This window comes from Cnephaeus nilssonii (genome assembly GCF_951640355.1).
Source record: "Cnephaeus nilssonii genome assembly, chromosome: 14".
NCBI lineage: Eukaryota > Metazoa > Chordata > Mammalia > Chiroptera > Vespertilionidae > Cnephaeus > Cnephaeus nilssonii.
The window spans coordinates 5,923,451-5,951,325 of record NC_137085.1 but is presented as its reverse complement, the minus strand read 5'-3'; the positions used below and the strand labels follow the sequence as shown (position 1 = coordinate 5,951,325).

The 27,875-nt window shown below is 54.9% G+C and overlaps 3 protein-coding genes across 6 annotated transcripts in view; 2 read left to right on the top strand and 1 right to left on the bottom strand.

Annotated features, from left to right (window-relative positions):
* STXBP1 (syntaxin binding protein 1) overlaps nt 1–16,838 on the top strand; it is a 48,361-nt gene extending 31,523 nt beyond the window's left edge. The window contains exons 11-19 of one of the 2 annotated variants that reach the window (XM_079790622.1): nt 172–232; nt 1,796–1,861; nt 2,462–2,542; nt 3,995–4,133; nt 4,791–4,900; nt 6,609–6,710; nt 8,522–8,607; nt 9,171–9,325; nt 14,943–16,838. In XM_079790622.1, coding sequence (XP_079646748.1) covers nt 172–232; nt 1,796–1,861; nt 2,462–2,542; nt 3,995–4,133; nt 4,791–4,900; nt 6,609–6,710; nt 8,522–8,607; nt 9,171–9,325; nt 14,943–15,025 — 883 coding nt within the window. In that variant the 3' untranslated portion in view covers nt 15,026–16,838. The other variant, XM_079790623.1, reaches the window with a different exon arrangement.
* A 119-nt stretch (nt 16,839–16,957) lies between these two features.
* CFAP157 (cilia and flagella associated protein 157) lies at nt 16,958–25,799 on the top strand. The gene is given in 8 exon segments (XM_079790812.1): nt 16,958–20,264; nt 21,656–21,927; nt 22,600–22,753; nt 23,438–23,705; nt 24,080–24,949; nt 24,982–25,079; nt 25,138–25,436; nt 25,439–25,799. Coding segments are annotated over 8 exon segments (2,214 nt in total). The 5' UTR covers nt 16,958–20,100; the 3' UTR covers nt 25,528–25,799.
* Nucleotides 25,800–25,835: 36 nt separating this feature from the next.
* Nucleotides 25,836–27,476, bottom strand: PTRH1 (peptidyl-tRNA hydrolase 1 homolog). 3 transcript variants are annotated; one of them, XM_079790629.1, is made up of 5 exons: nt 27,368–27,476; nt 26,769–26,988; nt 26,445–26,544; nt 26,254–26,299; nt 25,836–26,157 (listed from the first exon to the last, which is right to left on the bottom strand). In XM_079790629.1, exons 1-5 carry the CDS (start codon nt 27,413–27,415, stop codon nt 25,975–25,977), a joined length of 597 nt encoding a protein of 198 aa, XP_079646755.1. In that variant the 5' UTR covers nt 27,416–27,476; the 3' UTR covers nt 25,836–25,974. The 3 variants fall into 3 exon arrangements, with proteins under 3 accessions (XP_079646755.1, XP_079646754.1, XP_079646756.1); XM_079790628.1 differs by having other exon boundaries at nt 25,836–26,299; XM_079790630.1 differs by lacking the exon at nt 26,769–26,988 and having other exon boundaries at nt 25,836–26,299; nt 27,368–27,473.
* Between the last annotated feature and the right edge of the window lie 399 nt (nt 27,477–27,875).

Sequence of the window (27,875 nt, the reverse complement as noted above, 5' to 3'; positions counted from 1 at the left end):
ATTGTCTGTCTGTCTGTCTGTCTCTCTCAGAAAGTCACTTTAAATGCGTCCCTTATGACAGGAGAAGTCACCACATTTTCCTAAAGGAAGAACCTTGCATTATTCCAATATCATTCATACAGAGGCTCATGGTGCTGCTTTGAGACTTAGCTGCCTTCTTCTGTCTTCCAGGGAAGTGACCCGTTCTCTGAAAGATTTTTCTTCCAGCAAGAGAATGAACACTGGGGAGAAGGTAGGCCCACGCTGCTGCTGCAGTGCCCTTCAGGTGACCCTGCTTTCTCCCTAGGAGCAGGGAGGACGTTTCCCGGCATCAGGCTGGGGAGCTGGGGGCCATGGTCCTCCCTTCACCCGTGATCGTTTTGTCTTTCTTTTGCATTCGAGATTGAGATCCAGAACCCCGTCTTCTGATGTTTATGGAGAGCTTCTTTTTGTTACTCCGAGGATCCATATTTGCTGTTTTGGATCATGATTCATTTTAAGCCAGAAGAACTGTGAAGCCTTTTTTAGCTTGTGGAGGAATTAGAATTCATGACCTAACTTTCCTGGGCCTCTCCGTATCCTGCTGTTTACAGAGGTGGCTTACCCATCAGCAGAGGGAGATAAGCTTTGATGGTGTCACTCCCTGGCTTAACACCTTTTAGTGACTTCCCGTTCAGGAGAATCAAGCCCCACCTGCTGGTACATCGTATGGAACCAGGGTCATCAGGCTCCAGAGGCTCTCTGGTCTCGGACATCTCTGTCTCCCTCCTTCTTGTCCCCACCACCTTGCTGCAGCCACACCTGAGCTCCTTCTCTGGGCCTTGCCAGTCCTTTGCTCAGGTGTTGTGTTTTTTGGTTTTTTTTTAAATATTTTTTTATTGATTTTTAGAGAAAGAGTAAGGGAGGGAGAGAGAGAAACATCAATGAGAGAGAAACATTGATCCACTGCCTCCTGCATGCCCCCCTACTGGGGATCGAGCCTGCAACCCGGGTATGTGCCATGACTGGGAATTGAACCGGTGATCTCTTGGTGAATGTGATAATACTCAATCCACTGAGCCACACCGGCCAGGTCGGGTGCTGGTTTTTGCAGGGAGGAGCAGGCAACTTCCCTACTCCTCCCTAGACTGGTGAAGTGCCTCTGCTCTGTGCACCCACACTGACACCCACAGAGAGCGCCAAGCCACTCAACTGGATAGTTCCTTTGCCAAATGTGAGCTCCTTCAAGGCAGAAATACTTGAAATTCTTTTTTTTTAATTTTTGGTCCTTCTATGTCCAGCACCTAAAAGTGTCTGGAATGTGGTAGTAATTCAATAAATTTTTGTTGGATAAATGAATGGGATTAGGTGGGTCACACAGAGAGTAAGCAGACCCCTTTCACCTGTCAGGATGCAGATTCCAGCCTTTTCACCTTCTCCCTGCTGTCCCCCTGTCTACTCAGCTGCAGCCTTTCAACATGAACTTGATGCCTAGAGCGCTTAAGCTGGGGATGCAGAGAGGCAGTGGATGGACAAAAACGTGTTCTTTCCTGGCAAGAGTTATGCTCTCAGTAACTTTCTAGTCCAACAAATAAAACATAATTGCTGGGCTCCAGAGTTCATTTCTCCACCTATAAGACAGTCATGCTATTTGGGTCAATAATTACTTGAGCAGAGGCTTGGCACTCTGAACACACATGATCTTGTGTGTAATGGATTCATTTTGAGAGTTACAGAACACACTTGGGGCTTCGGTGCTGGCTGCTGTCCTGTCCGGCGCCCACCACACTTGCTCAGCCTCCTAGGTCAAGGCCACAGGCGTTTTCTTTCCTTACAGACCACCATGCGGGACCTGTCCCAGATGCTGAAGAAAATGCCCCAGTACCAGAAAGAGCTCAGCAAGGTATGGCGATCCAAAGTGATTGAGTGCGATCGTGAGTGTAATCAGCTTCAGAAAATCGTCTCAAAGTCCTAGCACACTAACCGGTTCATTGACATCCACGGATCTTCAGTCATCTCCCGTTCTTATTAGACAAAAATGGGAGGCTGGGGTAGACAGCTTCTTTTCTAAGACTTTTCTCCTCTCCATCTGTTTCTCTTCATTCTTCCTATTCCTCTTCTCATCAACCTCGCCACTGGGCTGCTTGAGTGTCATCACAACATGGCAGCTCGCTTCCCCGGCGTGAGTGACCCGGGAGAGAGAGCTGGAAAGAAGTCACATGCCCTCCCCGTCCTGATCCGGGATGTCACACATCACTTCCTCCGCACTGTTCCTTAGAAGCGAGTCACTAAACCCAGCCCACACTCAAGGAGGAGGGTGGGGGAAGCTAAGCTCCTCCTCCTGGAGGAATAATGTCGAAGAATTTGTGGGCACATTGTGATGGTTGTGTGCCGGCCTGCATGAGGCTGGTGATTCCTTGGTGTCTGGCCCGGTGTTTATGCATCATAGGTAGGTGTCACACATATCAGTGAGTAATCTTCATCGCAAACTGCTTTTTCCTAGTACTCCACCCACCTGCATCTTGCCGAGGACTGCATGAAGCATTATCAAGGCACCGTGGATAAGCTGTGCCGGGTGGAGCAGGTAGGACCCTTTCCTTCTCTTCCTGCCGTGACCACTTACCCAGCAGAAGTTTAACCTCTGACCTTGAACATCCTGCAGAATCATAGGAAGTAGAGATGGGAAAGCCTACGAGATCCTGTGGTCTTACCTCTCGAGCCAGTGCCGTATACTCTCAAGGGTAGGGACTGGGTGGTCTGGAATGCCATGCCGTTTGGATTTTGCATGTCTGGCTTTCCGCAGGTTCTGAGCCCTACAGGGCGGGGCTGGCTGAGTTTTATATCCGAATGCATTTTCCTCCTGCTGCAGCCACGGCAGCTTTGGCGGCCTCGGGTAGTGCAGGAGCAGGTGGCGAGTTCGCCCCCGCCTCACTGATCACAGTTAGGGCTGTGCGGTCAGAGTTTGGGATTTGAGTTGTGTGTCTGTCACAGATTTGTTTGCTGTGCCCATTTCTCTCTGTATTTTCTTCATCCGCAAAGGGAAATACAGTGCTGCCGTGACTTCTGGGGGTGTGGTGTGGGGTGGTGTGGGGTCAGTTCTTCAGTGTGATAGCATGGCGCAGCAAGGGGCAGCTTCTCAGGGGAGAGAGGGCACTCAGCAGCAGGCCCCTCTTCACAGTAAAAACAGCTCAGGTTCTCAGTGTGGTGCTGGATGTACATCTTCCGGTTTGACGTGATGGGCTCAGCTTGGGTTAGAAAGACCTGCCCCGATTCACTGCCTCTTCGAATGGAAGCAGCCCCGCTAAACCCGTCAGTTCCCAGGCGATGCTGCAGACACAGCTCCTCCTCACGCCAGAGAGTGGTTACCTCTGCGTCAGGAACAGCGCAGCGGGATTAGTCCTCGGAAGTTAGGTTGTTTCAGAGTGCTCAGTGGTGTTTGGTGAATGAGTTACATTTAATTTGCCTTTTGGAAAGGGTTAGAATCAGGTCCTGCTGAACAAACATCCGTGAGGCTGGTGGTGGGACTGAGGTGAAGGGGTCTAGGAGAGGTGCCCTGCCTTCCTCCGACCCAGACTGAGAAGAGGCCATGACCTTGAGGTCATAATTGTTAGGAACTCCTGGGATCTTGAGGGGAAAAAAGGAAACGGTCAGGCGCCTTCTGTGAGAGCCACAGAGGACATTGCAGCTGCTGGTCGCTGAGAACAGGACCAACAGTTCCTGACGGCTGAGCCTGCTGCCCTGGCTCGAAGCTTCCCCTGAGGCTGGCCACGTTCACTGGCACCTCCGAAAGGAACAGCCACCTTGAAACAAGATGGCAAATCATCAAAGTGAAACCTGGAGCTTTTCCCCACTGATGGTCTAGAAAACGGTGCTAGTTACACGGGTGCTAGCCGGCGTCATGAGCGTAGAAGTACCTGCTCAAGACCTTCGCCAACCCAGCCACAATCCCAGACATTTATGGACCAGCAGTTTCCTAATAGTTGCCGCCTATCCAGACTGTCACCAGAGTGGGGCCAACAAAGTGTGTTTTCCGCAGGACCTGGCCATGGGCACGGATGCTGAAGGGGAGAAGATCAAAGACCCCATGAGAGCCATCGTCCCCATTCTGCTGGACGCAAATGTCAGCACTTACGACAAAATCCGCATCATCCTCCTCTACATCTTTCTCAAGAATGGTAGGAGTGGGGAGTATGAGGAGGGCAGCTGGGGGACCAAGCAGGCGGAAGGGTGGTTTAAAGGAGTGGAAAGGGCATTTGATAAGAAGATCCCAGGGGCTCTTTACGTTTGGGGAAATGTAACATAGGCAAATCAATTTCCACTAGAGGCTGTGCCCCCCAGTAGTTCTAGGGTTAATCTGTGATATGAGACTCACAGCCGAGGACCGAGGGCCAGGCCGGGGAGCCCTTAAAGCAGGGAGCGTGTCTGCCAGACACCTTGAACTTGCACCACACTTGTAGCCTGTGCCTTTAAATAACTGATTTTTACCCCATTATAGTTGCCCATATGTGTCCATTGTGCAAAAAGATGGGCACAAAGACTCTTGCCCACGTTGACTTGGATGTGGGCCCAGGGTGGCCGGGGTGGCTGAGAAGCAGGAGACGAGGGAAACATAGACCCTGAGGGGGAATTGCCGATGGTCGCAGCCCGGGATGGAGTGGCTAGCGTGGAACAGGAGTCCTGGTCCTCGCCTTACGGTGAAGTTGATGCAATGAGCAGGTTAATTTCCACCAGTGCTGAGGAGAAGGGGCGCTGCCCCCTCCCGCCAGGCGGTGGGCGGGCCTCTGAGTGTGCACTGTGCAGGGCAGGCGTGGTGACGGGTTTTGTTCTCTCAGGCATCACTGAGGAAAACCTGAACAAACTGATCCAGCACGCCCAGATCCCCCCGGAGGACAGCGAGATCATCACCAACATGGCGCACCTGGGCGTGCCCATCGTCACCGACGTAAGGGCCAGCCTTGCGCAGATGTGGGGCGGGGGGCAGGGGGGAAGCTGGTGGGTCTTTCTCTTCTCCCCTAACACACTTCGGCAGCTTATGAGGCACACGCTCAACACTGAGAAAGAGAAAGCAGGTAAAATCAGAGGAATAAAGATAGCGAGATGTGAGTAACAGAGGGTTAGCGCCAGGAGCCCCGACGTGCACATGCGGGCGTGGAGCACAGCCGCCAAAGCTGAGCCGTACCGTAGGCCAGCCCACAGCAGGAGCCACGCCTGCAGGTCGGCCTGGCTCTGCCTTTGGACACCCAGACACAGCTTCTTCCGTGAGAATCAACACTGCCACTGACCTAGGACCAAGTCAGGGCAGCTTGTCCGGGAGGCCCCGCCCACAGCGGGCTCTAGGAGAAGCTGGGGGTGGGGGGCCCAGGATGAGGAAGAGTCCTGAGCACTCTTCACAGCACCCCGCTAGGAGCCTCCAGGCAGGGACCCGGTGGGTGTTCCTCCTGTGGCCGTCAGCTCTGCCGCAGTGCTGACCAAGCTAGAGCTGCAGATGCTGTTCCGGAGCACCAGACCAGAGAACTGGCATTTTTAGACCCATGTTCACAAGGGACCAGAGTGAGAATGGAGAGGATGCCTTCAGTACAGCCTGTGCTGTTGAAACAGAACCAGAGAGTAAGTCATACCCAAAGTAGTGTTTTCTCCTGGTGTCAGTCGACAGCAAGCTCCTCTTTTTAACTACCTGGATTTGTTTTTAATTTGACCTGCATCTGCCGTGACTTTAAAGAGCCAAGTTTGGCCCTGGCTGGTGTGGCTCAGCTGGTTGGGCATTGTCCCGTGCACCAAAAGGTTGCCAGTTCAGTTTCCATTGGGTGCATATGCAGGCTTGATCCCTGGTATGGGGCAGGCAGGAGGCAACTGATGAATGTTTTGCTCTCACGTCAGTGTTTCTCCTCTCTCCCTCTTCCTTCCTCTCTCTAAAATTCAATTTAAATATTAAAAAATAAGCCCTAGCCAGTTTGGCTAAGCAGATAGAGTGTTGGCCTGTGGACCAAAAGGTCCCAGGTTCAATTCTGGTCAAGGGCACATACCTTGGTTGCAGGCTCCTCCCCAGCACAGGCCCTGGTACAGGAGGCAACCAATCGATGAGTTTCTCTCACATCGATGTTTCTCTTTGTCTTTCCCTCTCTCCTCCACTATCCCTAAAAATCAATGGAAAAGCCGAAACTGGCTTGGCTCAGTGGATAGAGCGTCAGCCTGCGGACTGAAGGGTCCCAGGTTCGATTCCGGCCAAGGGCACGTACGTTGGTTGCGGGCATATCCCCAGTGAGGAGTGTGCAGGAAGCAGCTGATCAATGTTTCTCTCTCATTGATGTTTCTAACTCTATCTCTCTCCCTTCCTCTCTGTAAAAAATCAATAAAATATATTTTTTAAAAAATCAATGGAAAAATATCCTCAGGTGAGGACTAACAACAAAAATAAAAAAATAATAATAAAGTAAAATATTAAAAAACAAAAAGAAAAAAAAGAACCAACTTTGCTCCAGCTCCTAGAAGGGCATATTTTTGGCTTTTCCAGGGAAAACACTCCCACTCGTTAGTGCTTGCCCATGCTGCTGTTCTGAAAGGGGTCCTTGGGAGAGAATCTCCAGAGGCCAGCAAGGTCCCCTGCGGTCCACGTGGCCCCTGACAGTCTAATCTTGTATGTTTGCATTCAGTCTACGTTGCGTCGCAGGAGCAAGCCAGAACGGAAGGAGCGCATCAGTGAGCAGACCTACCAGCTGTCACGATGGACCCCGATTATTAAAGACATCATGGAGGTGAGTGATGGGTCGGGGGGTGGAGACAGACGCCAGGCCTGATGCTTCCAGCTCCACGGCTAGCAGGTGGCGGTGACACCCAAAGGCCTGGCTCCCGGGAGCTCTCGCAGGCCTCGAAGCACGTCTTGTCCTGGGGCTAATGAAGAGCAGGCCCAACAGACTGCCAGGTGCAGGTCCCGAGACCACATGATTTCTAGGCAGCAGGAGGTAGAGACCCTCAGTGGTACCGCACCCAGAGGAACCAAACAGATCACAGCATCAAAAGGGCCGATGAGTAGCGAGTTCCATACTGAGGTGTGGGTGGGCCTCTGGAATGTGAGCCCAGCCTGCCCCCCCCTTCTCCCACTTACCCCGTCCCTCAGTCCTCCATGCCAGCCAGAGACCCTGCCAAGCATATTTCTGCTTCTACTCTTCTGTTCAAACCCACCCCTTTCTGGAATGTTCTCACTCTCCTTCCTTCAAAGTCCCCATCCTGTCTCACTGTGCCATCCACCACCACCCCCGTCCAACCCCGTCCCACAGGGGCTGCCTGGACTCCAGGAGCCTGTGTTAGGGAGGTTCTTTGTGCATGCACGCTGCTTGGTGTTTGGCTCGTCTTGTTATACCTTGGTCCTCTGCCCATGCTTTGTGCATAGTAGGTGTTTCACGTTTGTAAGGCGCCTGTCCCGCCCATCTCTTCTTGTAGATCAGGGAAGCCTGCGTAGAATCCCACCTGCTGGATGTTGGGGGTGGGATTAGAGCTAATTTGTCCAACTCCTCACTTGACAGGCAGATGGACTGGGGTCCGAGAATGAAGAGACTTGCTCAGAATTCCTTTGTTGACTCATTGCAGAGCAGGTGTTCGTACTGAATTGTACGTTAAAATAAATATATTTTAAATATATACAGTGAGTCAGCTTCCTATTTTTAAAATTCACAAACCAAAAGGCTGGGTGAACATGAGACATCTAGAAACCAGCTACAGTGCTTGGCTTGCCGCAGAGGGAAAGCCAGCCCTGTCTCCTCCCTCCTTTGTTCTCTGCTCCCTTTTCTGCCCCTCCTTCCTGGACCCCCCAGGGAGACGTGTACGCTTGGCCTGGCAGCTCGAAGGGGGAGTGTAGGTTCCTAGGCAGCAGGAGGGGGAGAGCTGGGATCTACCCACCAGATAATTAGCCCCTTGGGCAACTGAGGGCGGAAGGCGAAGGCTTTCACTGGCCTGGGAGACTGCCGGTGCCTGGTTTCTACAAGACCGATGGCGTCAGGAATTTATGGACAGAATACAGCACAGTCTCACATAGAATGCAAAAGAGGGAGAAAAAAAGAATTAATTGCAAGAAAAATCAATGCAAGTTTTAAAAATGTCTCTTAACGAGCAGACCTACAGACTAACCTCAGCATGTCGGCGGTTCTGGGGCCTCCTCTCCACACCGGGCACTGCCCTGGGCAGCGGCCGCGGCAGCAGCAGCAGCGGAGCAGGGAGGTGTCTGGGTGCTGCAAACCTGGCATGGTTTTCACTAAGTGACTTGTTCTTCCAATTCTCACCTGGGTTCCGTCAGCCCTTTCCCAGCAGGTGGCAGACCTAACATTGGTCTCTTTTCTTTTTATATATTTGTATTGATTTCAGAGAGGAAGGAAGAGGGAGAGAGATAGAAACGTCAATGATGAGAGAGAATCATTGCTTGGCTGCCTCCTGCACACCCCACACTGGGGATCGAACCCACAACCCAGGCACGTGCCCTGACCCGAAACAAACCATGACCTCCTGGTTTATGGGTCGACGCTCAACCACTGAGCCACACAGGCTGGGCAACATCAGTCTCTTTTCTTTCCAGGACACCATTGAGGACAAGCTCGATACCAAGCACTACCCTTACATCTCTACCCGCTCCTCTGCCTCCTTCAGCACCACCGCTGTCAGGTGAGAATCCCCGAGCAGGCCAGGCGGCAGTGAGGGGACTGGCTCTGGTGGCATGTCAGCTACATGGTAGTCCTGTTGTGACAGCATGGCCTTGAGAACCCCTCGCTGTGCTCATCGCAGCCCGGTGCAGGCGGCCCTGACCGCGCCCCCGCCCACGAGGCCCTTCCTCTCGGCGCAGGGAGGCCGGCCCAGTGCGGCATCTGCACTTTGTTGTTCCTTCGACTCTGTTGTTCCTGCTCGCCGCCAGCAGAGCGCCCGTTCAAGCCCGGGAACATGTACCCGGGGGGTAGACTCCTGGACGAACAGCACGCGGAGGAGCTGTTGAACTTAACGTGTCAAACAGTAAAGCCGACCTGAACCTGGCTGCCGCCTGCATGTTTCTAAGAGGCTGGCAGGTGGCAGCAGGGCGCTCGTAGCGAGTCTGCTCCCGGCCCCGCTGCGGTTCACTCACAACCCTCACTGCGCAGCTTCTCTGAGCTCACCGTGTACAGAACGAACATGTAAACGCAGGTATGACGTGCAGGTGAACATTATTAATCTCTCTCTCTCCCCGCCCCCCTCAGCGCCCGCTATGGGCACTGGCATAAGAACAAGGCCCCGGGCGAGTACCGCAGTGGTCCCCGCCTCATCATTTTCATCCTGGGAGGCGTGAGCCTGAGCGAGATGCGCTGCGCCTACGAGGTGACCCAGGCCAACGGCAAGTGGGAAGTGCTGATAGGTGAGTGGGCGTGTTTCCCAGGGGGAGGGGCTGCTGCTCGCACTGGGCTCCATTCCATGCTTTGGTGTTTCATTCTGTCCTCGACTCCGCTGCCCTGCCCAGCGTCGTCTCTAGAGCTGTTCCTGGTCGGCAGAAGCTAAGGGGCGAGGGTTCCTTCCTCGTGTCTGCGTGCGGTGGGAGGGCCTGACACCCCAGCAGCCCAGGCCCACTCTCTGCTCTGCCCCTGCCTGTGGGTCACCTGGGCACGCGCCCCACCTCTCCAGGCCGCCATCTCCTTATCCAACCAAACAGGCTGAGAACACCCACTTACAGTCCCAACTAGGCCTGAGGAGGGATTGTCCATGTCCTGGCATTGGGCCTCACACCGTGGTGCTCAGTGAAAGGAAGGTAAACTCTGACCCCTCCTTACCTCTCCGTCGGAGATGGACAGACACGCGTGTGAGCAGATACTGCCCGAGGGGTGCCGGCCTCTGCCCAGGGTCCCCCTCCGGCCCTACTACTTCTCGGTCTCTCACACCCTGTCTGCAATTTCCTGATGGTTTTCCAGAAGAAAGGAAGCAACTCACAGGAGCTGACTCAGTGCAGCGGGAGGTTTCTCCTTTTCATGCGTGTAGGCACGCCCACAGTTCTAAGGCTGAAAGAGAAAGAGGGAGCTGAGAAAAATCTTGCTTTCGCCACGTTTTCCTCAGTCCCTCCTTTCCCTTAACAAAATGGAGTGGCACTTGCCCGGATGCCTCTTGGCAGTAATTGGCAAGAGGCTATCAGCACATACTACCTGGCCGGGTCCTGCCCTCTCCCCTTACCTCGACAAGACGTGTCAGCTTCACGCCTCCCCTTTGGAGTGGCTGAGTCACAGTGCCCCCCAGGCTCTCAGGGGAGCAGGTTCTACACACCATCACGTGGTCGTCCCTGGTGTCTCAAGAGGGACATTCAGAGGGGAGACTGGATATTCTTCTTCCCGTCCCCGCTCCCTGGAGCTCCCCCATCTGGTCGCCATTTCTCTCTGTATTGTTCCTTCCTTTTCGTAACGTAGGCCCCCGCGATGAAGCTCTCTGCTCCCTGCTTGCATACGTGTTGCATGCGTGTGTTGGATAATTCTTAGCTCAAACACAGTTTTCCTGGGCAGAAGCTGTCATAGCCGGGCTTGGGGGCAAATCTCCACCTTTAGCTTTGGCCCTGACCTGAGGTTCCCCGTTGGGAGGTGGTATAACCTGGGGAGATGAAGTGGCCCACAGATGTGTGGAGGGGCCTCGCTCAGACAGCCGACGTCCGCTGTGTGGCCTCACCTGCTTTTGTGCATGCCAGCCATCCTCGCAGTACGTGTGCCTGTGTGCGTGCGTGTGCCTGTGTGCGTGTGCGTGCGTGTGTGTGTCTTGCTTTCTCATACCTCACTGGCTGCATAAAACGTAGGCCTAAGTTGGCATGTTCCTGTTCCGTACCTTTGTTCAAGCAGTCAGCTGGCCTCTGTTCTCCCGCAGGTTCTACTCATATTCTTACTCCCACCAAATTTCTCATGGACCTGAGACACCCCGACTTCAGGGAGTCCTCTAGGGTATCTTTTGAGGATCAGGCTCCAACAATGGAGTGAGAGCCAAAGAAACAAAGTAAAAGCAGCTTATTACAGAAAAGAAACTCTTCCGCTCTGAAGGGTTTTCTTTGATTATTCCGTCACTCTTTTTATTTTTTCTCTTTTTAGTTTATTATTTATTTGATTTTCCTTTAACAAGAAAATGCTTGCAGTTCTTAACACCGATTGAAAATGTGTCCGATGCTGCCTTCACACACTGGCCACGGAGCCTCCAGGCCGGCCCGCGGGCTCTCTCCTGCCCTGGGTCCCCTGCTGCTCAGCCCCCAGCGGCAGCCCCCAGGGTTTTAACCTGAGAATGAGAATAATGTGTGAACAGCCCTCCAGACGGGTTGAGGGATGCCAGAGGGGCGCGCCCAAGCCTGGTGGCTCAGGGGGGCGTTTGTGGGCACCAGGAAGAGAGCACCTTGTCCAGGTTGGGGCGAGGTGTGGGAACCTGAGCACGAGGCCAGCAGGCTTTCAAGGGACACCCCTGGGTACCCGATTGTGGGCGAGGCTCTGCGGAGAGCGTCCGAGTAGACTCCAAGTCAGTGGTAGTTAGACATGTAATGCCGCCTTCCTGGGACAGGCACTTATCCCGAGGAACAAGTTGGGGTCACCAGCCACCAGGTACGTGGTGAACTCCTGCCGGCCATGGGAAGAGCTCTGTCTCACGTTCCTCTGGGGAAACGGCACTTATCAGCCATTTGCTCTTTCAGTCATTGCTTTTATTTTAATCTCCTGTGACCCTTCCGAGAGCAGAGTAGTCACCCTCCTCGCCTACGGAACCTCTCGGGGCTGAGAGCCTTTGGGTAGAAACCTCTCTCCCACCGCACTGCACCTGCTCAGTCACCCAGGAACCGCTGTCTGTTCGGTAGATTATCCGGATCTTATTCTTGTCCTCGTTCCCTCCTCTCTCCTTCCATTCTCCATACGGGCTGGGACCCTCCTCGGATGCGTTTAAATGGCAGACTGATCCAGAACGCCACTGTCTTCTTACTCAGGCCTTAGCTCTGCTGCCCATTCTGTGATGAGGCCACAGTTTGTGTCCCTGGCTTCATACACTCCATTGACATGGGCCCTGAAAATGCGCCCGCCCCCTGGGCTGAGCTGTGGCCCAGTGAGTCTCAGAATGTGAGTCACCTTGAGCAGTGGGGAGGCATGGACTCAGGCCCCAGCTCTGCCCCGAGGACCTGTGGCCAGGTCATTCCCACTTCCTGGGCCACAGTGTATGGACCACAGGGAGGCTGGACCGTAGGGTCCCAAGGCTCCTCCTCAGATTGGTGACTCCAGCCATGCAGCCCTCCCCATTCTCGGCTCCCTGTTGACCTCAGGGCAATGCCATCAGCACCTTGGCTAGGAAACCTGAAGGTTTATGTGAAGGGAGTATGTTCATCCCTAAAGGACTTGCTCTAAAGGCAGGCCATTTATCTCCTCTTTCCTACCCTGGGCAGACGGCTGGCTGCCCAGGGCAGGCGTGAGGTGAGAAACAGCAGGTGGCTGTGAGCCAGGACGCTGGGGCTGGCCATGGCCCTGAACACCCCCCATTCTGCCTTCCCGAGGAAAGCCAAACCTGGGGGCTGAATGAACAGTCATTGTTCAGCAGCACCTTGGGAGGCTGGTAATCAGAGTCAGAGCCGTCTAGTTCTGTGTGCAGGTGGCAGGTGGGTGGATGGCATTTACTGCAAGATGTGTTTTTTTAATTGATTTTGAGAGAGATGTGGATTTGTTGCTGCACTTATGCATCCATCAGTTGATTCTTGTAAGTGCCCTTACTGGGGATAGAACCTGTAACCTTGTCTGTCAGAACGATGCTCTAGCCAGCTGAGCACCCGCCGGCCAAAGAAGGGTTTGTCCCAGCAGACCTCTGTCTGCCCACAGCGTTGGGCCTTTTGGATGACTTTGCTCTTGGAGACCCATTCACATTTCTCAACCTTCCAGTTATGTAGACTAAGAGGGACCCTCAGAGCAGGGGGACCCGCTTGCTGTTCTAGAGGGCCTATGTGGTCAGCTACCTGTGAGTTCAAAGTGAGAACATTTGCAAATTGTGGTTTAAACCCACCCCGCTCAATTAGCAATATTGGTGGTGGTGGAAAGCCTAACCAAGTATTAGGGCAATACTGCTGATTGGGTGGCAAGAACGGGCACTCAGCTGCTCCGGGTCCTTTAAAGAGACCAGTGAGTGAGGGCCCAGGACCGTGCCGGGCACAGAGTCCTGCCGTCCTCTCTAGTTGCCCAATCCTCGTGGTCCCGGGTTTTCTTCTTTCAGTCAAAGACTGGGAACACCAGATGGTCAGTGATCGGATAACATCAGAAAATTCTAGAGCGTGATGGGGTCCTCAACCTCTTTTTGGCCTCCCCCAAATCCTGAATTAGCAAGTAAGCAAGGCAGGGGGCGCACTGGGACGGGCACCTGATCAGAGGCCTCCTCTCGACTTTTCCTCTAACTCGAGGCGGCCTCCTCATTTCCTGGAGCTCAGTGGATGGCCTGGAGGAGGGTGTTAGGGATGGTTTTCTCTGGCCCGTGGGCTGCTGTTGTCTCAGCCTAGGATGCCCTTGAGCTAACCTGCACCCAGAGCCCAGGCTGTCTTTCAGGGTGTAGACCCACAGTCCTTGTCGATTGACATTGGAAAGCCCTCATTCTCACACGGTTTACTGTTAAAAGCTTCTAACATTTAAGTCCTGCTTCCCCATTTGTAGAGTCTTTGGCTTTCTTTAGGACTCGCAGTAAGACTGGTAGTCACGGAAGTGTATACTCTGGGGGAAAGGAGCACCATAACACCCAGGGACGTGCTGCGGAAGCCTCTGTCACGTTTGCAGGAGCCTCAGTGTGCAGGCTCATGCATCGGCTTTAGAGCTGGGGACTGGTGCCTGCTGCTGGGCATCACTCAGCACGGTGGCCAGTAGCTGCTCCGAGCTGTGACAGGCGCCTGGGACTTGAACTGCAGGGAATGGGACGTCGGGAGGAACCCTCACACCAGGGAAGGCTTTACCATTTGCTGCTGGTTTGCACTGACCAGGAAGGTCCAAGGCCTGCAGCTCCAGCAGTCACGGGTCAGCTGAGCAAGTAGTGGTCAAAGGCACAGGGACCCTGGTGTGTGAGATCACGCCCAGCAAGCCAGCCCAAGCCTTCTTTGCCTGCCCTCGCTCGGGGTGGGAACCTGGCATCCTGAGGTTTCTGTTCCCTCGTCCCATGAAGGCCATGCGTGCACCCGCATCTCCAGGGAGGCACATTTTCAAGTACGGGTCTCTTTTGTTCAGTTCTTCTCCCACCAGGATCTTTCTTTGACGGCCCCTGCTGCATGCGTGCAGGCCTCATGCTCACACACCAGCCACTTCTGTTCTGTTTGATATGTCCATGTCCAAACCACACGATCCATGCATCTTTTTTCACTGCACTTACTAGATCTCTCTCCTTATGAAAAAGGACTTCATTTATTTTTATTTATTTATTTATTTGTGGTAGAAGTTATACCTGATTCCATTAGCTTAAATTTCTGCAAGCATTTCTAATCTCTTACAATGCACGGTCTCCATAAGGTAAGGCCTCAGGTCCCCGCCCTCTCCTTTCACACCTGAGGTCCCGCCCACCACGGCCGTTCCAACCATCTGCTCCCGGAGGTCAGTGGTTCCCCCAGGGTGTCCTGCCCACCGGCTGCCTCCCCCCCAGGCACCGTTCTTCCCACACACAGGCCCCTCACAGCCCCTGCCCATCCCCAACCTTTCCCTGCCATGTGGTTTGGAATTCCTCTCCCTGCTTCACCTTGAGTTCAAAATGCAGCTGCCTCGTCTCCTGCAGATGGCGCTGAGCCCTGAGGGAGAGGCCTGCTCCTTCCTCGGTGCAGCCTGGGACCCTGCCTGAGCCAGAGGATGTTTTGTTTATCCCCAGTCCCCAAATGTCTCCCAGGCCCCAAAGCCCAATCCCCAACCCCCTCCCTGCCTCCACTGACCACACCGGGGTGGGGCGGGGGAATGGGTGCAGGTCTGAGCAGGGAAGGAGAAAGTGTCCTGAACTAGAGCCGGCGAGCTCACTGTCTTCTCTGCCTCCCTCAGGATCCACGCAGATTCTCACCCCACAAAAACTGCTGGACACGCTGAAGAAACTGAATAAAACAGATGAAGAAATAAGCACTTAAAACAATAAGCTGCCCCTCCAAAAAGCGAACCCTCTCCCCCGTGCTCTGCAGCCCTGCCGCTGCCCGCAGTGGCTCCTTTGCTGACCCTCTGTCCCTCCCTGCCTCCCCGCTCTGCACGCCCTAGTCGGCGCTGTTGCCGCTGCGTTCTCGTGTTTAATGATGCCCTCTTCTCTTTGAAACAAAAGAAAATAATGCATTGTGTTTTTTAAAAAGACTATCTTCTCTATGTGCCCTGAGAGGAGAGGTTCGTGTGTAAGTGGCACGCTGCTGGAGAAGTTTTGGGACTGTTCAGAATGAATGGACACCTTCTCCCCATTAGTTATGATTCCGTGACCTTGTACATAACCTGGTGCGACACGTGCAGATTGCTTGAGTATGGGAAGGCAGATGCTTGAGTGTTTTTAAAAACCTGTCTTGGGTTGTTTCTGTTCTTATTGGGACACAGATGTCTGTTCCGGGAGTATTTCACACTGAGGCTCGCTCTGTCCTCTTCACTCCGGTCCCCGCCCCAGTGCCTGCTCTCATCAGGTAGGCTGGGCAGTGTGGGCCAGGTGGCATCTCGGAGGTTGGAGCCAGAACCCACCTCTTTGCTTTCCTCGGTGGCCCATATCCCCAGTGCTGTGGCTGTGGCTGTGGGTGGGGCTGGTGTTCAGCTTGTCCCTGCGCCTTCCCTGGCTGCATCCACAGCACAGTGACCCTGAGGGAAGTCGCTCTGTGGTCTAAGTCACTGTGCCCAGACCAGTGAGGAGCAAGCTCCCCCTGGAGACCCTGGTCGCCGGGAGAAGGGGTTAGGCCTGATCTTTTTATCAGAGAAACTCTTTCTTAGTGGGGTCAGCCTGGGAGAGCTCAGGGGTCAGGAATGGACTAGGACAGAGTGGGCTCTGCAGGATGCTGTCAGAGGGCCTTCCCTGTAGAGGGCCCGTCCCCTAAGAGGTCCGATGGCCGGAATCAGCCCAATGGATTTATACCAGCCTTTGCCCACTCAGATGATCCTCAGTGGAAGATACTTCCTAATATCTTATTTTTTGTAGTGCAGGGTCATATGTTGTTGTGCTTGTAAGAGAAAATGATCATTTTATTCCCTGTATAAAAACCTAGCTGTATAAAACTTAGCTCTAAGGTGAAACTTAAAGAAGCAAATGCAGGCAGGATGTCTCGTCATCCTCAAGACTCAGCAGTTCTCGTTCTCCGGGAGTGAGCACACTGTTCTGCTGCTGTTGTCATGAAATATAATGACAGTGGAAGTCACAAAAATGTCCCCTGTCCAGCCCCCGCCACCCTTTTACTCCTGCAGACCGCGTGTATATTACTGTCTCGTGATGTCGTTGCAAACGTGGTGTGTGCTAGTTTAACTCGCCCGCTCTCCTTTCAGAACATGTTCCTCGCCCGCCCGGTAGATGCCTGTGGTGTTCTCTCCTCACAGCTTGGAAACCTCTCTCCCCTTTGCACTCAGATTAGTTTTCAGGTCTGTCTCCCCTCGCCCCTTACGATATCTTATTTCCTTAGGACAGAACTGTAGGTACTTGCATTGGTTGGTTTCTTACTGTTACTGCTTGTTTTGTCCCCTCCCCGTGACCAATGCTCACGCTTCAGGACTTTGTTTGTCGAACATGTTGGTTTTCTTTTCTCTGTTATTTATAGAAAAATAATTTATCAAAAGGATATTTTAAAAATCTAGTCTGTCTTGAAACTTGTTTACCTTGAAATTATCAGAATTTCAGTGTTTGAAAGTATCGAAGCACAAACATGTATCATCTCTGTACTGTTCTGTACTAAAGTACTTGAGTCTAATAAATAAATAATTCGGCGCCCATTCATGGTGTCCAAGGTGACTCTGGGCTGGTTTCACTGTGGAAAGTGGAAAGAAAGGCTTCTGCAATGGTCCATGGCAGAGGAGTCTCCTGGATCCGGGTCTCCGTTACTTACATTAAGATCTGTAGCTGGTGCACATTTGGGGACAATCCGTGAAGCTTGTCTTGGCCCCTAGCAGCAACAGCAAGCTACCTGTAGATAATATGGTCCTTCCATCGCCCTATTTCTCTGTGTCTAGAATGTCTCCATCTCAGAGCCTGCATTTTGGAGGTCTCTGCCAGACCCTGCTCAGGTGCCTGTACACCCACGTTGGTGTGACACCAGGCTTTTGTTCCTGGGAGGCAGAATGGCAATGACTAGGAGCACAGACCTTGGCATCAAGCAGGCTTGGCTCAAATCCACATGACCTTGATGAGGAACTGTGTCCCCTCCTGTGAGTGATGCCTGTGGAAGAGTGATGCTGAGCGGAAGGATAGTTTTGCTGGATATAGAATTCTTGGTTGACGGTTTTTTTTCTTTCAACACTTTCTCATTCTACTGCCTGTGTGGAAACTTAGATTTTCTTTATTGTTTTGTTTTTAAATTTTAAAAAAATATATTTTTATTCATTTTAGAGAGGAAGGGAGAGGGAGATAGAGATAGAGACATCAATGATGAGAGAGAATCATCAATTGGCTGCCTCCTGCATGTCCCCAACTGGGGATCGAGCCCACAACCCAGGCATGTGTCCTGACTGGGAATTGAACCATGACCTTCTGGTTCATAGGTGGACGCTCAACCACTGAGCAATACCAGTGGGCAGATTTTCTTGAATGTTTTCCCATTTTCTATACACCCTTAGAACAATTTTCAGACACTTTAAATAATTTTCTTGTTTTTAAATCTTCAATTAAGTTGTTGTCTTGCTGAAGGGAGGGTGGATCGAGCTCCTTACTATGCTCTTCGGGAATCCCCTCCACGTGTGGTCTGACAGTAAGCAGATGTTTATGAGTGCCTACTATGTGCCAACTTCCATCCTAGGCTCTAGGAATGCAGCCACAAACAAGGCAGACTGGGTCCTCATGAGCTCACACTAGTGGGCGGTAGTACTGTATCATACACACACATACCCTGGATGAACAAATCTCTTATGTCATGTGCTCCATAGAGGTTGGCAAGATGTCAGGTATGTTTAATGATGCCTGCCTGCCCTGTCTCCATTGGTCCTAGGCTTCCTTCCCTCCAGAGCCTTCGAGAGGTGGCAGTGCCCCAGCCCACCGGCCACTGCCCTGGACTGATGCTGCCACCTCCTGGGCTGTGTGCACTGCACCTGCTCCTCTCAGAAGACTCAGATCACGAAGTCAGGAGGCTCTGCGCCCACCACCACCAGTCCCCAGTGTGGACACAGTTTAAGCAGCAGCAATGAGATGGTGTCACTGGGAAAGGTGAGGACCTGTGGCCCCAGAATAGGGAGCTTTGGAGAGACTGCAGGCAAACTCCAGAAAGGGGTACCTTCAACCTGCAGCATTCCCTTCCCAATCCCACCACCCAGAAGGCTGGCCAGAAAGTCCAGCTGGTCACTCTTGCTGTGTGACTGCAGCTGCATTTATAAACCTGGCCCTGACCCCCAGGAGGAAGTACAGGCCCAAGAGCTGATACCTTCTGTGGGCTCTAGGCAGCCCATCAGGCTGGGATTCAGAACTACCCCGAGATGGGCCTCCGGTAAAAGGGTAGCAACCCGGGAGGCATGAGGAGGGAGAAGGCAGCTGGGGGTTCAGGCTCCATGGGGACCCTTTGCTTGGGCGAGGCTCCTGTGGGGGAGCCTCCCAGGTCAGTGAGGCAGCGATCTCCAGCCGGAGGATGGCCATTGCTTTAGGCTGGAGGGCCAGTCCCGCTGCTGGCCCCAAGTTTTGGGCACTGGGTCAGGCCTCTCTCCCCTCTGGGCCTGTATTGCCCTGTTTGCAGTCCAGGGCAGACAAACTCAAGCCCACCTTTAACCAACCACTGCTCCAACCTGCCTCATTGCCAAAAGTAAACACCCACCTCCCTGTTTCTGAACCCTCCCTGTCCCCTGGCACCCACTGCAAGGATCTACCGCTCAAACCAACCCCTAAGGCTGAAGTAATAGGGTTTCACCCTGTCTAGCCTTCAGACTGCCAGGATGGACTGTGTCATCTCTTGCTAAGTGCCAAGCCCTAGGACAACAGGGGTGAAGAGGACCCGCCCCTGTCCCAGGAGTGCCTGGGCCACAAGCATTGGGTGAATACTACAGGCCTACAGGCATGGTCTCCAGGAGAGGGGAGGAGATGGAGCATGAGGGGCCAGCCAGGGCATCCGCCAGCTGGACACCTACTGCTCCCTCTGCTCCCCCTCCCCCTCCCCCAGCCCCAGGACGCTGCCACCCAAGGCAAAGCTCCAGAGTAGGTCAGCGCGGGACAAATGGGGCATTTTCACTGAGCCGTGTGGAAACTGAGCTGGCCTCTGGACAGGGATGTCCTGGGACCCCCGGTATGGGAGCCTCCTATATAAAACACCTATTTTTTTAAAATATATACTTTTTTTTTTTTTTTTGTATTTCAGAAAGGAAGGGAGAGGGAGAGAGAGAAACATCAATGATGAGAAAGAATCATTCATCAGCTGCCTCCTGTGCCCCACTCAGGGGATCGAGCCCACAACCCAGGCACATGGCCTGACCGGAATCGAACCGTGACCTCCCACTCCGTAGGTCGATGCTCACTAAAATACCTGTCCTTACCGTGCTGCCTCCCCACCTGCTCTGGGTGAACCAAGAGGAGGATTCTGCTATGTAGCTGCATCACCAAAGAATTAAGCTGGTCTCAGGCCTCAGGGGAGGGGTGTCTTGGCCTGGGGGCCTGGTGACCGGCTTCTTCTGGTCCTGGGGAGCTCTGGGGCAGATGTCCCCTCTGATCAGCACAAAGGGGCAGGGTAGTGACTTCTAGGGCTCTGAACTACTGTAATATTTCTACATCACTTACTGCCACTTGGGAGAGAAGGGGTCTCCCCAGAGCCCAAGAGTGCCCTGAGAGCCTGGCATCCTGGTCTGGAGACACCAGGGCCTAGGAAACCCCAACCTCGAGCCTCTATGGAGGTGCTGTCAGCCTTGGAGGTGGAGACCGTTTGCCAGTGCCAGCCTTGCCCAAAATAGGGCAGGGCCCCTTTAAGCCTTGTTTCATTCCTTCAGTTTGTTGCTATGTATGAGACCAACTTCCTTAGCAACCACCTGGTCTTTTAAAGGAGCCCTGAGGTAGTGGTGGTTAACAGCCATGGCTCCCAAAAAGAAGGCAAACAAGGGGGCCAAGGAGCTCGAGGCCAAGAAGAAGAAAAGTGCCAAGAAGGAACCCAACGTGGTCATGGATACGGTTTTAGCCGAGGAGTTACGGGAGTTCTACCACATCCAGATCCGAGACCTGGAGGACAGGCTGGCCCGGTGGGTGGGCACATAGAGGCTGGTCCCACTGTGCAGGCTCAGCTGGGGATGGAAGTGTGTGTGTGTGTGTGTGTGTGTGTGTGTGTGTGTGTGTGTATGTGTGTGTAACTCTTCCAAGACATGTTCATCTGGCCATTTTTCTTATTTTTAAACCAAGTGTCCTCCCAGTTATGATGCACTGGCTCAGTCTCAGGGTCACCCCTAAAAGACCCTTTGGTTGACTCCTTCATGTGTGCCGGGTGGGTCCTGTGCTGGTGCTCACTGTGTCCCTGAAACAGGGCCATGAGAGGTCTTCATGGCATCCCTACTGCACAGCTGGAGGGTCTGAGGCTCAGGGAGGGCAAGTCACCTTCAGGAGGAAGAGGTGCTAGAATGGGAGCTCTGGCCCCCCGACTTCCCTACACCAGGCTGCTTCCTTGCTCCACAAAACAGGTCATTCAGTTCTGCACCCTGCATGGCCCTTTATGCAGTAGCCATTCAAAAGATGTTAGCTGGGTAAATTATGAAGTAAAACATCTTTCCAAATAATTTCACCAATTATTCCCTTGGAAACCAATAGATCAATCAGATGATACTCTTAAAAATTCACAAGCTTCCTTCAAGCTGAGACACTGGATCGAATGTATTTGGGGGAAATGCATTTGGGAGACAGTATTGGGTGCTTATTATTTGCTAAGCTCCTCTGTCAGGCCCCAAGAATATAGTGGTGAAGGAGGTCAGAGGTCAGCCAGGTGGTGAAGACAGACACATCAGGTCTTGACTGCCCAGTGAGACAAGGGCCAGCCTCCTAAAGGGCACCAAAGAGAAGGTCACAAATATGGCTCAGAACCAAGAAGGCTCCACTGAGGAGGTAACGCTCAGTGCACGAAGGTAAGGAAGCTAGCGGGTGCAAAGGCTAGGGAGGGCACAGAGCTGGTCGACTTCGGCAGTAAGTGTTGTGGTTGAGCCTTGACTTTGGGGTCAGATTGACTTGAGTTCAAATTCTGGTTTTGCCACTTACTAGGAGTTTCTTTATCCCTCTGAGCCTCCGTTTTCTCATCTGTCAAATGGGTATAATCATCATAGTACCACTTCCTTATGGGCTGTTGTGAGAATTCAGCAAATACACAGAGTATCTGCTATATGCCAGGCACAGTCCTAGGTGTTGGGGACACAGCTGTGAACACGAGAGAAAGGCTCTGCCCTCATGGAACTTTCTAATGATGTGATGAAGGTAATGCACTGAGCAGACACTGGCTGTGGCCATGAGTGCAGGTCAGGGGGAGAGGAGGCTGGATTCTGACCATGAGGAACCTCCAATGCCCCTCTGTGGGAAGGTCTTGAGGAGGTTGGCCCAGTTGCAGAGGCCTGGCATGCCCAGACCCTGGAGCTCTGCCCCGCCCTCGCCTCAGGTACCAGCACAAGTGGGATGAGCTGGCCGTGCAGGAGAAGCTGTTCCGCCAGGAGTACGAGCAGCTGGCCAACAATAAAAAGGAGATTGTGGCCTTTCTCAAGCGCACGCTCAACCAGCGGGTGGATGAGATCGCCGACCTCAACGAGCAGCTCCAAAGCCTGCAGCTGGCCAAGGAGATGGAGAAGGACGCCTTTGAGGCCCAGTTAGCCCAGGTGCGCCATGAGTTCCAGGAGACCAAGGACCAGCTCACCACGGAGAACATCATCATTGGTGAGGGGGGCCTGGGGGCACCTGCCACAGAGACAGGGAATCCAAGACTCTGGCTCTGGGGGCTCAAGTCCTAGCTCTACCACTATCTATGGCCCTGGGCAAGCACTTCTCTCTGACCCTGTTTGCCCACCTGGGAAATGGGGATATGTCTACCTTGAATAACAACAGCTATGTGCTGCTGCCTACACATTCATTGCCTTCCATAATGAATGTCCCAGCAATCCTGAGGCAGGAAGTGCTATCTCCCCATGTGTAGGTAAGGGAGCACCTTAAGAAGGTGAAGTGTCTTGGCCAAGGTCACCCAGGTGGCCAGGGTTGTTTTGAGGCTCAATGACAGCATGAATGCCTGGCCCAGAGAAGGTGTTCAGACTGAGTGGTTGTTGTCACCACTGCCTTCATGAGACAGGAGTGGAGGAGTGTCAAGCACAGCTGCTCAGAGGTGAAAGCTGAACGAGTCTTGCTAAGATTAGTGGAGGGGAAGAGAGAGCGTTCCAGACTAAAGCAGTAAAGATGGGCAGGACTGGGTGTAGGGCAGGGGTCTGGCTCTACTGGATCAGGAACCGTAAGGCAGGCAAGAGGAAGTGGGGAGGGAGGGGCATTGCTCCCTCGCTGCCCCTGGGACCTGCCCTCCCAGGCGGCCCCTCACCAGGCCTGTGTCCTGGGATGGGGCAGGGGGGAAGCTGGCAGCCCTGGAGGAGTTCCGGCTGCAGAAAGAGGAGCTCACGGAGAAGTTCACATTGCTGGAGGACCAGCTGCAGAGGCAGGAGAAAGAATACAAGGACTACATGTACAACCTGGAGAAGAAGTCGGTGCTGGACAGGGACAGGTGCGCAGGCCGGGTGCTGGGAGCCTTTATCAGTGGGGCAGGCGCAGCTGGGTCCTCAGACCTGTTTGCCTCACTTCTGATTGGGGAGACTGTGCTAGCTCATCGACTCCCATCCTGCGCTCCTCGGGATCCTGGCAGGTGTATGGAGGGTGTGAGGAAATAACCAAGCTCCCCAGCTCGCCCTCACACTGGCACTGGAGAACCCTTCAACTTCCCTTTGCCACGTGTTGTGACTCAAGTCATATTTATTTCATAGGTAATACATTGATTTGGTTCATAATTCAAGGTACAAAGGGTGCCATAGCAGATTTGGCTCAGTGGATAGAGCATCGGCCTGTGGACTGAAGGGTCCCAGGTTTGATTCCGGTCAAACGCACATGCCTGGGTTGTGAGCTCAACCCCCAATAGGGGGTGTGCAGGAGGCAGCCAATTAATGATTCTCTCTCATCATTGATGTTTCTCTCCCTCTCCCTTCCTCTCTGAAATCAATAAAAAATATACATATATTTTTAAAAGGTACAAAGGGTCTACAGTGAGAAGCCTCCTGCCCACAGCCCACCCCCTCCTGGAGGGACGAGCAGAGAGGTGGCCCTAGGCACTCGGGGCACCTCCACATAGGAAGGGGGCGCCTGAGGTCTGTGCCCACTCTGCCTGACCCCCTTCATCCCCACCCATCCTGAGTAGAGTGAAGAAGGAGATCATTCAGCGTGTGAACCAGGTGGCCATGGACTTCCACAAGGTGGCCACTAGCCAGATGTGGGACACAACGAAGCAGGCCATCCTGGAGAACAACACTGTGACCCTGCAGCTGTCCAGGGTCTCCCAGCATGGCATGCAGCTGCTGCGGGAGAACGACCAGCTCAAGTGCAACCAAGACAAGCTGTGCAAAGAGCTGGAGCTGCTGGAGACCACCAAGCAGGCCATGGCCAAGCACAGCAGAAGCCACCATAAGGTGTGCCTGCCAGCCCTCGTCACGGTGTCGGCACCTAAAGCCGAGGGAATCCCAGGGGCCCTGCCCTGGGGGCAAACACATGCTTGGCAGGGGTGTACCTGGCCTGGAGCCAAGTCCCGGGGAGCCAGCTGCGAGGACCGGCTCTGCTTGTGGGGGTTCCGCGGTGCTGGCCCCAGCTCATTTTCCTTTATTTGGTTTAAAGCCCCTATAACTTGTTGAAGTGGAACCCCCTCCCGGAGAGCTGGGGGCTCTGCCCAGCTGCTCTCCAGGGATGTGACCTCTCCGTGCAATGGGGTGAGCCCTGGCTGAGTCTAGAACTGGGGGTGTGGGGCTGGCTATGGGTCCGGGGTATGGCCATCCACTCGCACCCACAGATCATCCTCATGCTGACTGAGAAGTACCACCAGCAGCAGGAGGACAGAGCGGAGGCCAATCAGCTGCGCTTTCTGCTGCGCGAACTGGAGCAGAAAGTCCTGCAGCTGCAGAAGGACAAGGAGACACTGAGGTGGGGCCCGGCTCCGTATGGCCACACGGCGCAGGCCAGTGACTTCCTCTCTCTAGAAGGGACGCGAGGCTTCCTGTCCAACAGGCTGAGGCCCGGGGCTGGAGGAGGGGCCCTGTGGGCTAAGGAGCAATGGCAGGGCCCCACACCCGGGAGTAGGGAGGTGGCTGACTCCTCTGGTCCCACGACCAGGAGCCAGAAAATCCAGCTGTGCCAGCAGCTGGAGCACCAGCACACCGAGGCGCAGCGGCTGCAGCACGAGCTGGCCAAAGAGCAGAAGGTGCGGGCAAGCCTGGGGATGGCCCTGGCCCAGGCCACCCACTTCCTACATAACGTTATGCAGGTGAACAAGACGTGGGTGAGAGTGGGGGTGGGGTGGGGGGAGTCGGCCAAGGACAGAAACTGCTCCGAGATAACTGGGCCCGTGGAGAAAGCCACGCCAGGGCCAGATGCCCCACTTTTCCCTGAGAGACTCCTGGCAAGTCTGGCCTTTTCTGAGTCTGCAATTCAAAGATCCCTTCAAGGTCTCAAAGAAACTGGATGGAGTCCTCTGAGGCCCTGGAAGGCCTTGGGCCTCAGTCTCCCCATTTGGAGAATGGGTATCCCACCACAGCCAGGGAACACTTTAAAACAGGCACTGGGGTTGGAGTTTCCCAGAGGTGGGTGTTGGGGCCACTATGGGCCTGATCCAGGGGCCCACCCCACCCCGACCAGCATCTGCAACCAGAGGAAGAGGACGGCAACTACGAAATAGTGTTCCAGATGCACTGCAAGGAGATTCTGCGGCAGCTGCTGGCCATGCTCAGCCCGGCCGTGGTCCTGAGCCCGCACATGGCTGCGGGTCCCCACCACCGTCACGGCCCCAAGGAGAGGTGAGTGACCTTGTGTGACCTCAGAAGCAGCTATAGGACTGGTCAGGGGCTGACTCAGTGACCCTGGGCCAGAATTTGGGCTCCCCAAAGCCTTTCTGAACCTCAGCCTCCTCATCTCTGAAATGGAAGTGATTACACGCCCCCCCCCTCCCCGCAGCCAGTCCAGCACCCCGCCACGCAAGACTGGGTCAGTGCTCCAACGGCTGTCCGACTTCCCAACCTACCAGCTGATAGACCTGGGCCTGGTGCCTCGACAGGTCCACATCTCACCCAACCCTGAGGACCTCAGGATGCTCTCACACGTCACTCGTATGAGATCATTCCACACACTCAGCAGCTCTGAGGTGAGAGTGCCTGGGACCCCGATGACAGCAAGATGACAGCCAGCCCTGGGTGCCGATCATGGCTTAGTCACACTGCAGCTGTGCGGCCTCGGGGATATGGCTAGACTTCTCTAAGCCTCCATTTCCCCATCTGTGAAATGGGCTGAAGAAAGGTGTGACAAGGCCTCAGTGGCCCAAGGCACAGCCCCTGGGAGGGGGGCTGCGGGGTCCCCCCTCCACAGGCAGGAGGAGGGTCGGGACGCCCTGAGGAAGCTCCAGCTTCCGAGCAGGCATCTTTAATCTTACAGATCCAAACCTCCGAGTCTTCAAAAAAGATGAAAAAGTTTAGTCTTCCTGAAGTTTCCCTACTTTCCAAGTAAGACACAGAGACGACCAACCCTCATCCCCAAAACGGACCGATCCAGCCACAGTCCCTTTTAATCCCAGGAAGCCTGGAGTAGTCCAGAGACGAGTTATATAAAAAGTGGATCCCACAGGCTGGCGTGGCACCTCTGTGGATGTGGCTGGGCATTTGGGCGTGGCAGGTGAGCAGGCAGCTGTGCCCACTGGTGTCAGGTGCCTGACAAGGGCCCCTGGCTCCGCTCACGGATGTGGTCCAGGAGCAGGTCGGCGGCTCGCTCCAGCACTGGAGGCAGCAGCTCCTGCTCGGATGGGGAGAAGCAGCCCAGCACGTGTGCCTGCACGGCATCAGGGTGCGGCGGGCGCCCGATGCCCACCCGCAGCCGGGGCATTGCCTGTGAGGGGCAGAGGGGCCCAGGCAGCTTTGGTGAGGGGTGTTGGGCCCCGCGCCAAACCACCCACCCAGAGCAGAGCCAAGGGGGCGGACTCACATGGGAGTTGAGGCAGCTAATGCAGGAACGAACTCCATTATGGCCCCTTGGAGGGATAGGAGAGGGGCAGTCAGTGCTTCCCTGGGTCAGCACCCTTCCCTCTCCCAGCCCAGGCTGGGGTCAGCACCCCTACCCCACTCCAAATGGGAGGCCAACTTCCCTGTCCCATCCAGACGGGCTTGGGGCCTCACCTGGCGCTTCCCCCCAGCTTCAGGGCCAGTTTCCCCAGCGGCTTGTCCAGGTCGTCATGCACCAGGTAGACCTCCTCGGCAGTCAGCCCCAACAGCTCCGCTTGGCACAGGGAGACCGTGGCCCCGGTTACCGCTGACCTGCCCAGGGGGCGTTTTCCCAACTCCCAACTCCCGAGAGAGGCCACAATTTACAGAAACCGAGGCTCCCACAATACCCGAGGCCATGCGGCAACTGGAACTCGGGAGGCGAGCCGTGGCCGCAGCCCAGAACCCCCTCTGGCCCCTACGCCCTCCAGGCAGGCTCCCTGGGCGCCCTCAACTCACCGGCCCGGGCCACGCTGCGCCCGTTGGCATTCATGAGCCGCCGCGGCCGAAGCAGGACCAGCTGGGCATCCCCTAGCGCGGCCAGGGCGAGGTCGGCGGCGCAGCGGCGGTCACGGGCCCAGCTCTCCGCCACCCCCAAACGCCGCGCCAGCTGCCCCAGCACCGCCATCCCCACGCTGTGCCGCGTGCCGGGCAGTCTGGGGTTCCCCAGGCCGGCCACCTGCGGGCGGCACCAGGGAAACTGAGGCCCGACAGCTCGACCCCCTGTATCTCACAATGCCCCCCTGGAACCCAAAGCAGGAACGGAGTGGGGAAGGGGCGCGAAGGGGGGGCCCAGAAACCCCGGAGACTCCAGAAGGCTTTGGGGGAACTGGCGCCCCGCGGGCTGGGCGGGCCGGACAGGCAGGGCGCGAGGGCGCCGGGGCGGAGTTCCTGGAAGTTTGGAGCCCGTCGGAGTACAGGACCCATTTCTACATTGAAAACAACACTGAGGCAAAGAATCCGGGGGACTCTGTCCGGGAGACAGTGCCAAAACCGGAGTTCGGTCCCCGGGAGCCCCTACGTCGGCCCCCCCCCCGCCCCGCCCTAACTCCACTCACCAGCCACCGCTTCCCCGCGGGTCGGGGTTCCAAAACGCACCCGCTCATGGCCCGACTCAGCAGCCGCCCCGCCCGGCAGAGGCCCGGCGGCGGGCGGCATGTTGTTCCCATCCTGAAACAGCCCCACCCCCGACGTCACCACCCCTCGACCAATCGTGGTCGCCACCTGCCGCCAGCGTCCAATCCTGGGCGGGCCACGGGGTCGCCACGCCTCTGAGGGGCGGAAGTGGCGGGGCGGTGGCCGTTCCAGGGCGCCCGGCGCATTCCGCGGGGCGGCGTCACCGGGTCCCGACGGGGTGTGTTGTGGGCCTCGCAGAGCCCTTGCTTGACCTCCGGGTTTGGAGAAGGGAGCTTTGTTCTGGCCCCGCTGCGGTCCTGCCTCGCTGTAGGTCCAGCCTCCCCGGCTAATAAAAGCGTGTTGCCCTTTTTCTGGCTCCAACAGTTCTTGGAACCTGGAGGCGTGGCCAGAGGGGCGGAGCCTGTGGGCGTCGTGGAGATGGTGCCTAGC

What these genes read in the sequence shown, in the direction of transcription:
- PTRH1 (XM_079790628.1), bottom strand. Translation starts at nt 27,415, where the DNA reads ATGAGCGGGTGCGTTTTGGAACCCCGACCCGCGGGGAAGCGGTGGCTG. An exon ending in CCGCGGGGAAGCGGTGGCTG is followed by an intron (nt 26,989 to 27,367) that starts GTGAGTGGAGTT and finishes TGCCGCCCGCAG; the next exon opens with GTGGCCGGCCTGGGGAACCC. An exon ending in GCGCAGCGTGGCCCGGGCCG is followed by an intron (nt 26,545 to 26,768) that starts GTGAGTTGAGGG and finishes CCCTGTGCCAAG; the next exon opens with CGGAGCTGTTGGGGCTGACT.